At 33.6% G+C, this 10936-nt stretch overlaps 1 protein-coding gene across 1 annotated transcript; it reads right to left on the bottom strand.

The window, feature by feature from the left end:
• Positions 1-5990: 5990 nt before the first annotated feature.
• LOC113769033 lies at positions 5991-6353 on the bottom strand. The gene has a single exon (XM_027313523.1). The coding sequence runs from the start codon at positions 6351-6353 to the stop codon at positions 5991-5993; it is 363 nt and encodes a 120-aa protein (XP_027169324.1).
• Positions 6354-10936: the final 4583 nt, after the last annotated feature.

Genomic DNA, 10936 nt, shown 5'->3' with positions numbered 1-10936 from the left:
AAATTTAACAAGCTCCTCCATTCTTCATTTTTTTTGAGAAATCCATTTTTCGTTTTAAGTCACACATCATCTCCCTTTATGTATATGTTATTTTTATATGCATCATACCTAATAAATCCAAGAATATTTGTTCAAAGAGCAATTAAATGATAGAAATATGTCAAAATTGACATCCCAACCATGTTTCTAAGGCTTTTAGTTTGGGGTTTGATAAAAATAGAAACAAGTGACACTATGGTTAGGCGTTACAAATTTGCTCATGGACAATTACTATTTTTTGATATTATAATATATTGATAACTAAAATTTTACCTAAAGCTACTACTTCCATAACAGTGGTATATGACTAGTTAAATTTGTGTTTAATCAACATGTATGTAACTTATAAATAATCAAATGTAACTAGTTTTCATCAATTTGTAAAACAAAAATATTTATTTCCTTAAACATATCATAAAATGGACTAAACAGTTTGTAAGACGTTAGCAATGGAAAGTCAATAAATACTAACATGGGGTACAATATCGGCATGTTACTAATTAGCAATAGAAAGTAAATATTTTTTTTACCAATTCATAGAATAGAAGTTATTGCTTTGGATATATTGTAAAACAAATTGAGCTAACAATAAAAAATTAACAACAAATGGTACTTAAATACTAACTAGATGTATCAATTTAACTTTTTTCCTTCTAATACATTGTAAAATAGATTGAATATGTGATAAAGTAATAAGAACTAAATGTAAGTACATTCTAACAAGTGTTACGAGCCTAGCACAATGAAACTATCTAATTATCCAATCTAATTTGTTTGCTCCACCAGCATTGATTGAAATCCATTGATCTGTTAAAAGAAACTGTCTTTGCCCTTCACATGCTACAAAATAAGGTGAACAACATATAATGTGTTAATAATTACATACAGGGTATAGCTAATCAAACCCAATTTGTATGCCTATATGAACTCTATGTAACTAGCGAACAATTATATGATAAATTCATTCTTACATTATGTGTATGCACGTGAGAGTGTGTAACGGCTAACAATCAATGACAAATTTAAACAATAGACAAACTTTTATAAATTTATGACCATGTAAACATACATAACATATAGCACTATTTTGTACCCACTAACAACGTGTACACTCCACAGAAAAATGTTAATATCAACTACATCAAAGCTTCTAGAATACATTCTAACTCACGTAGCTACTTTTTAGTGTACTATATCTAATCTTCCTTTTACAAATATACATAGTCAAGTAACTAACACCTAACATGATGTATATTTTTGTAAACTGATTATACCTCATAGATCACCTCGTGTAAGGTGCTCACAGACAAACTAGTACTACTCATACAATTAAAATTATGTATCAATTATCGGGAGATACACAAGTTTGATCAAATGGCCAATAACCATTCCAAAGTTATGCATACCATTGCACTACCTTCCATAGATATACACAGTCAAAAAACTAACATCTAATATGATGTACATTTTTGTAAATTGGTTGTACGTCATAGATCACCTCATGTAAGGTGCTTATAGGCAAATTAGTATTAATCATACAAATAAAATTACATACCCAATATAGCTTGCAAGAAGATGCACAGGTGGGTCAAAGCACCAATAATTATTTCAAATGTATGCATACCATTGCACTATGCATGTGGCTGCGATGACTAATTGCAATATAAATATGGACAAATAACTTCATATTAGCAATATCGATAAACAAAATCTAAAATTAGCAATTTAAAATTTTTTCCCTAGTACATTGAAATTAGATTGAACATGTGGTATTAAAAACTAAGTGTAAATATATTCTAATGAGTGTTATAAGTCTGGCATAATAAAAACTATCTAATTATTCAATCTACAGTTGACTGGGGTTCCAACTTATAAACAAGAGTAAAAAATCACTAGTGCTTATTAATGTATGCATTTCTTTCCCCACAAAAGTTCCATTATCAATTTCCGGGACCTGATTTAATATCATTATACTAGTTGATTGTGCATTTACGATCGTGTCAAAGTATTTCTCCACTGTCATTATTCTATCACAAAATGTAATAGTTATTTAACAAGATGTACACGCACCCTAATTAAGATAACTTATAACCATTTTTCACACTAAGGAATATAGTTTAAACAATATGTTATTTGACCTAACAAATACAAATTATAATCTATGCTCATACCCATCTAGTTTTAAGAAATGCACTTCATTTATTATACTGCTATTCTACAAAGGTACAAGCATGAGATAACAACGGTTACTATATAATATTTTGTGGACTTCTCCCTTCCCTCTCCCTCCTATTCTTTTATAAAATTTCGTTCTATTGTCATTCGGACAGACTTGATTTTAACATCATTACATTAGTGGATTACTATTTTACAACACTATCACAATCTGCATCCATTGTCATGATTTATTCAGATCAAATAATACTTCTCTAACATGATGTCAAGGCACACTAAATTGTAATCAAGTTCTTTCACTAGGTAAGTTTAGCAAAATAATATGTACATAGCATAACACATATATCTACAATCTGCACTTATACTAACCAAGTTTAAAAGAAATCCTCTTTAATTAATTCACTACTATTGCATGAATATGTACCAAATTTCTAATATGAAGTAACAACCAACAATGTTTAATTAATAAAGTGTGCAGTTTCCTCCCCCTTGTACCCACTATTCCTTTTTTTATTATTTTTCACTCAAATGTGATTCTTTACGTATATAGATGGCAAACCATGTTAGAATCCACTTAATTAGAGATACATGAAAGTATTTCCGAACTATCGGATGCGGGGCAGGAACGGTTGCTAGTTCAACCGTCCTTGAACAATGTAACTTTTTTTGGAACGTTTTGTAACTCTATATAAATTTCTTGTACATTCTTACAACAGATGTGTGATATTGTGTTACTATTTATGTGGGTCTCATATATAATAATTCATCTCTGTTGTTAAATTTTACAAGTAGTTCATGTAAAGTTATACATTGTTCAAAAAATGTTACATCATTCCGAACAATTGTTACTGGCAACTGTCCAGGCCCCCTGTCCTCAACTATCTGTAGTTTATCTCAAAAAATATTTGATATCAAGAATTATAGTTAGCCACAATCATTCAAATATCTCGTAATCTTGAAAGAATCCTTCTTTAGAGATACATGAAAGTATTTCTCAACCGTCAGTAATTTATCTCAAGAAAATATTGCTATCAAAAAGTATAACTAGCCACAATCACTCAGATACCTTGTAATCCTAGAAGAATCTTTGTTGTACTTCTTATTTCATTCTTGTAATTTACAATGACTCACTTTATTTATCTTTTATCTTTGTATATGTCAGTTTACTATGATGCGAATGCCCAGCCACAACCAGTAATACAATCTAAATTGTATGGTGTTACTGCTATCTTACAACAAGAATGAAATATGCAATTAATGATTGCCTTCATACTCTCCCTATTATTTTATATGCCTATAAACTTCCCAAGTCATTTAATTCATCTACTGAGTCAAATTTACAAACATTTGGCATATATAAGTTCCTTGTGCATACCTCCCCCAAGTTGGCTCTTACTATATCTAATTTGTGCTACACATTATCTTCCTATTTAGACTTGAAGACTGATTTCTTTTGTCCATTTACAGATATATATTAGGTGACAAATCATTAGATGGAGTTCAGGACATGGTTCAGTGACATTACCTTCGTCGAATTGGGGCATTATGTTTCACCAACGTCGGATGGCACAGTTGCTATTATTTAGTTGTTCGACAAAACTGGAGACTGTTGTAAATGTATTTCCTCTATTCTTTTCTACTTTGCTGCCTGCCTTGGAAAGGATGTAGAGAAATTGTCCTAACAATTTTTAGCCTCATCAATTGTTGCATTCCCTCCCAAAGATGTCTGCAAAGATAAATTGGTCCTTCCATCTTCACTCAAAATGTCCCACGAGCTTGGCTTCTTCTCAACAGATTTCACCTTCTTTCTTCTTCACATAAACGTCAATGTTTGCATTTTTATCTCTCAGTTATTTTTGGCAAATATCCGTAGAGATAGCAAGACTTATTTTGGTGTACAAAAGAATGAATCCATGCTTTCTCGACTTTTTCCTTTCGTTTTATGCGGTAGATTCAAAATTTTCATTTTCATTTGAATTTTCAATTAGCCCGTTTGCCCTAAATGGACCCCGTTAGGAATTCAATACATTTTTTTACTTTTTTTATTCTACCCACTTATTGTAACGATGTCGTTTTTGGTTCAGCAACAATACTAGTAGATGTGGCTTCTTCTTCGCCTCTCATCGCATTTTGTGAGAGGATTGCTCAGGAACGGTTGGTCTGGTGACCGTTCCTGCCCTAAATTTGAGATGGAAGTAAAGAAATGATAACTGATAGAGGAAAGAACCACGTAAGGGCCAGAATCCATTGGCTTTGGTTCGCATCTCATAATCTCGACACATTTACTTCCACAAGTACATTTGACTTAAACCATCCTAATATTCTGAGATAACCCCTTCATATTTGTGAATTTTAGGGATTATGTAAATCTGATCAAAATGCCTTCTATCAGTGTGCCAATCTATCAACTTATAAAACAAACTGTAATAAGTATAAAAGGGAGGAGGGTTAGATTGGGTGATAACCGGTAAGAAGGAAAGAACCAACTCCACAAAAAGTGACTTTTGACTATCTAATCAAACATTGATTTTTCTAGCTCCGTCAAACCTATTTCAAGTACCAATTTTTCTTTAACTCTATTGACCCTTCCTATCAAGCTAAAATCTTGGTTTGTCCTTGGTAGCAGGGAAAAGAGGGGCAAAGGTGAAGAGATGGGCTGAGGTTTAATGAAATAGGGCGATATATGGAGAGAAAAAAGGGAGAAGGAAATAGGAGATATGCCGGTGTCGTTAGGGTAGTGGCATGATAGCGAGGGTGGCAGTAAGAGGGTAGTGGCTGGTGGTAGAAAGAAAGAGGCCTGTTGTATTGGACTTTTTTTTTAGTGATTTTAAGGTGATTTTTGGAAAGTATTTTTGTAGACTTGTATCTCAAATATTGGTTTTTGCTAAAAAAATGCAAATTCAAAAAAGCCTTAAATATTTAAGCATTAATGACAACGAGTATGATGCCAATTGATTGGTTTTTTAACCCACATTTTTACACATTTTTCCAATCTATAACATAGCTAGTAATGAATTACAAATTTGTACATTTTTAAAATGAAAAGTAGAAGGAAATATGGAAAGGATAGCTATAGGTATTCACATCTCTCACACAATTAGCTAGTGATTTTTCACTAAACCATTGTTAGAAAATGAATACCATTAAGACATTTTAGTTCTTGAAACTTAAATAGCCCCAATTTATAACAATCAACGAAATATACAAGAACTCTACTAGCAATCCAACTAATTGGCTCAAAAAAGCAATTGAGTATAACTTGTGTTATAACATTTATCAAATGCATATTCCATATTACATATGTGAACAATTCCATATGTTCACCTAATAATATGGCCACTAATGTACAAACAAATGATGAATCAAGTTTATTTCAATTAAATATTTAACCATTAAATGTTCATGATATGGAACCAAATGCAAAATAAATAGATTCTTAAAATTATTATAATTTATGAAGCCGTTACAAATATTTTTGACATCTTGCTCAAACAAAAAAGTTAATGTTGTTGAAATGCAGTGCTAAATGTCAAATAACTAAAGGCCCATTTTGATGGTATATTTTTTGAATGTTTGCATAAACTTTACTGTAACTTACTGAAGAAATTATAGAAAACTTTTGTGTATTTAGGGTTTGAAAAAATTTTTTCTTCCTTTTTTCCCTTTTTTTCTTTCTATCCTTTTTCTTCTTCCTCCCTATAGTAGACCCTTTCTTCCCATTCCCTTCCATCCCCCCGGCGCCGTCACCAGCTGCCACTCTTCTTTCCCTCTCTTTTTTATTTTCTCTCTTTCTCTCCCTCCCTCCTAACCACAACTACCATTGTCGGAGCTGTAGCTTGAGCAGATAAAGTCTCCTTAATTTCGTTCTTTAGATCTCCTCTTATTTCCACTAGATTCGTCATCCTCTCCGGTGACAGCCTCTTAGATGAGCTAGATCTAGGAGATTTCTCTCCGAATGTATTAGCTTCTACTGCGGAGGAGGTTACGAACAAAGATGTTGATGAAAATGGCAACAATGTGGAGGCAGATGATGTGGCATTGAAGAATTTCTGGCACATATTATTCATCGCCAGATTTCCAGTATCGCTGCAGTTATTAACACAAGGCGTGATGATCTCCGGTATGAATTTGAATTCCATCTGTTCTTTCTCTATCTTCTAGGCCATTTTCAGCCTTTCAGGCCATGAAATTTATTTAGAAAAACAAATTCAATAGACAATCAACTAAAAACACTTTTGTAAATTAAATTTGAATAATTATTATAAGAGGAAAATATGATCCAAGAAGGGAAAATTGGGGATCTTTCTCTAAAGAGGAAAAATTGGGCAGAGAAGATAAGAAGGGGTATTGTGGGAGGGGGGGAGGGAGGGGAGAAATGCAGCATAAAGTATGGAGTTGTATGGGGGAAGGGGTGGAGAGAGAAGGAAGGAAAAAGATGAGGAAAAAAAAAGCAAAAAAAAAAAAAGAGGAGGGAAAGAGTGGTGGCCGACATCGGTGGTGCCGATGGTAGCAGGAGAGTGGTTAAGGTGAGGAGGATGAAGAAAAAGAAGTGAGGAAAGGAAGAAAAAACTTGTGTACTTTTGGTATTTCGAGTGTGTATTTTAAAAATTTTGGGGTGTTTCTTAAGAGTTAATATCGACAAAATTGTAAAAAAAAAAAAAACTTGTCTATTAAAAAGAGGGCAAAAGACATAGCTTCCAAACAAGGCCTAAGTTATGGGAAAAAAGGGGGGGGGGGATTTTAAGCAATCCTTGCAAACATCTTTTCACATTCATCCACTAAGAGAACATATGTTGTTGCATAGTCAAAAAAAATTTTAATCAAGTATTGGTACTTATTAAATGCATGTGTGCAAGTAGGTCTAATTTATTTTGACATAACTAAAAAAATTTGCAAATATTGTTTAGCATGGTAAATTTGCTTTCCATAGTACCGCGTCTAGTGCTTTATTCCATCCATAAGTAACTTAATTATCTTTTCATCCAAAACATGTTTATTGCAGCAACCTTCTCATAGGTGTTGATCCACATGCCTTGTAAACCTATAATCCCGATTTTTAGTGTATCTTGACTATCAAAATTTTAGTAAACATCAATTGTAGAAGGGAGTTAGAAGCTTACTTAAGAAGATTATCAATCTCATTAACTTGATTTTGAGCCCAAAGGGAGTTACGTTTTTGCTGATTTCTAGTCTGGCTAGTAATGAATCCAAGATTTCAATATTTTAATAATGAAAACTAGAAAGAAATATGGAAAGGGTAGTTATTGGTTTTACTAGTTTTGAAAGGAGTCTGTAATGGTTCGTAAAAGATGGAATGGCAATAACAATATCAAACACTTGAGCTTGGTTGTTCCCTATTTGACAAAAAGCATAAAAGCATTTAAGATCTCAGTAATCTCCAAAAATTAATCCAAACAACATCACCAATTAGATCAACCACAACATCACATATTGCACTTGAAACTGATAGTACTTGAAAAGATCACAGTTACCACATAATAGCAACATACAAGCCATTCCACTGCCAACAAGGCAAACATTTAGATTGTAGTCTTCCAAACATGATGATACCATGGTCATAACTAGTTCAAGCGAAAGAGGCAGCTCATCTAAATGACGTCCCACTTAATTTTGTCCTTCACAAAATTAAGCATGTATGGCAATTGTTGAAATATAGATCTACATAAAAATAGCTAATATACCATATATCTCCATTTCCTCCCAGAGTTGAAGGAAGTTACTGATGGATCTCACACCAAGAAATTAGAAGCATTTAAGATTCCATATAAGAAAAGGGTTCCAATCGCTCTTCCATCATGATTATACTAACATTGTACGAGTTTATATCAAATTTAGTAAAAATTACATCAGTTGATTTGAACCTGTCAGAACTCAATTTATGAGGCTGCTTATCCCCCAAATCTTCTACCAATAAAAATTTTTCAAGTATCGAAAGGTAGTAATAACAAGCTTCTTCCTTCAACGGAGAACATATAGCATTCACTTCAACATTTTGCCTTCTTAGCCCTACTTCTGAAACACCAAAATAAAATCTTGGTATGGTAATGATGCTTATCACTTCTTTTTTATGCCAGGCGGACTTAACATGTATTGGTGATCATGATATATAATCCATGACAAGTTCAACCATTCAAGGGTAGCTCATATCAATGACATGTTTTTTGAGTCTATCCTTTAACAAAATTAAAAACTTCTGGCAACTGTTGAGATACAAAAGCACAAAAAATCAGACAACATAACAAATAAAAAGTGTTGCTCATGGATTCACAGCACGAATTAAGAAGTACCTAAGAATCCATACAAGTAAATGCTCGTATACTTTTCTGTTTGTAACAGTTCTTGTTCATGAAATAGTATTGTAAATCAACTAGCATGCTCCCTCTTTTTTTTTTCAATTGGGCAACTTCGATCTGTGCTTCCTGCAGTAGCGTGGTAAGGAACAGAAAACTAAATTGAAGAAGAAATTTAAGGGATCACTACTTACAAGAAATGCATGCAGAATGTTACATTTAATTTAGCTCCTGTTCGATTTCATGCCTTTGGCCTTTCAATGCTATCATGGTTATCTACCAAAAATAAGCTCTCAATATACATGCTTCTGCCTGAAATATATCCGAAATTAGTAATAGGAAGATCTTCGATTGAGTTGCTTTTTGTATTGTAAATTTTCAAGCTTGAACTGCTCCGAAAAAAGAATTCTCCATCCCTTGATAGAAAAAAGGGTCTGTAGGAACCAAACTAAGGTTTCTTAATCACAAAGGTCTTAGTCCAGAATTCTTTCACATCATACTCTTTCGTAATCCAAATATCCAAATGGGTGAATTCATAGCTACAATACATACAAAGGAATCCTCCTAAAGCTCCTAATCCATGCTTAAAAGAATCCTCTCCATAATCTGGTTGCTACAACTCTATACATGTTTCACTTCTCAAATCAAGACTAAATATTTTCCTAGGATCTATGGTCCAGTGGATCTTCCCATTCACCAAAGAAAACCAATTTTTAAAGTTGCAAAACACGTTACTCTCAAGCAATGAAAATTCCACAAAAAGGTGAATACTCTTCCAAGTATCACTGTTTCAACTATACACATTGACCCAACTCTTTCGCATTCTACCTTGATTAAGCCAAAGTTCAACTACTATGTAGTCATCATTAGACTCATCATAGACGAACCCAGATAACTTTGGCTCTCCACTCTATAATCTGCACTGACAATCAGGCAATATCTTGGATTTCGTTATTGAAGGGTTTCACAATGCAAGTTGATGTTTACGTACATAGGAACAAACCAATCCTTGTACAATAGATGTGTCCCAGGGAACGAGCATCAACTTTGGCTGTCTCAGTCATGACGAATTTCTGCAATGGATAATGAAGAGAACATTGTCCAAGAAAAGTATCACTACTGTTAAACATGACCTTATGGGGAGCGTATTCTTGTTGTTTGATGCTTTTGTAAAGTGGATTTCGATAAATTCTGGGCTCGGGATTAAGGAAAACCAAGATTTTGATACACACGTCAATCAGATGAGGGTTTTGGCTGGGAGCCTTATGAGGATTTCAATGATGAGTTCATCAGGAAGCTCAGGGATTTCTTCTTCATGTTGTCGGTCATGAGGAGGAGAAGGAGGACTTGTTTTCTTCTCTGGTTTCTTCACCATTCGGTCAGGAGGACGAGAAGGACGAGGAGGCACTTTTATTTGCTGATTTTTTCACCGTGATTTGAGGGGGGAGATGGATAATGTTGCTGCAGTAGAGGAGAGATTTAGGCTGTTATATATAGGGATGGCAACCGGTAGCTTACCTTAAAAATCTCTCTTCCGAAATTCTAACCTATATATCTAAATATTTTCCCAAATCTTATCAGTTCGGGTAAGCCTACGAGTTTTAATTCTTATTACCAAACCCTCTCGAGTTTGAATTATCCATTGAGTACTCTCTACCCGCTAATCTAAATAATTCAAAAAAAAGGAATTAACTTTTATAAGACTAAAATCAATATATGCCATGTTAAATTAATACGCTACATTGAACTTTTGATCATGAGGAATGGGAGGCACAAGCAAATTCCTTTTGTCAATGAAGGTGGCTTGTTGTTCGGATGACATGGTCATCATTAGACCATCTTCAAGGAGTAGATGTGTTGTTTGAGGTCCTCAAGCAAAGAAATGACCTCAAAGTTGGATGAAAAGGACTTAATGGCTGACTTTCTAGAATGGATAGTAAAGAGTGAGACAAACATGGACTGATCTCGAGGAGTCCTAGGGGTAACAGGAGTTTCATGAAAATTCTTTCTCCTAAACTCCAAAACAGTTTTCTTGTAGTACCAACAACCCTAAAAAAATTTCAGATTTTTTCTTTCAAAATAAGCCTTGGAGAAAACAGTTGATGCAATTTCTTTTGGTGATTTTCCAGTAAAGGGAATTTCAAGATAAGCAAAGATAGGAGTCAAAAATTTTCCATAGGAAAGTTTCCTACGGCTATCAGTGCTGATTTTGAGCAAGAATTTGCACATAACAAACCCAAAATCAATTCTGATTTTTTCAAGAAAGCAATAGAACAGGTAAAGCTCCATTTTGTTGGCATCAATTCTGTGACCATCAATAGGGACCAACAGATTCGAAATTATGGAAAAGATGATCAAGTTTTGAGGACTGAGATCTTCTAATCTTGCCTTAGTAGGAGTATTAAAATGAG

This window comes from Coffea eugenioides, chromosome 1 (assembly GCF_003713205.1).
Source record: "Coffea eugenioides isolate CCC68of chromosome 1, Ceug_1.0, whole genome shotgun sequence".
Classification (NCBI taxonomy): domain Eukaryota; kingdom Viridiplantae; phylum Streptophyta; class Magnoliopsida; order Gentianales; family Rubiaceae; genus Coffea; species Coffea eugenioides.
Note: the sequence above shows the minus strand (reverse complement) of the source record. Positions and strands in the feature narration are given on the sequence as shown.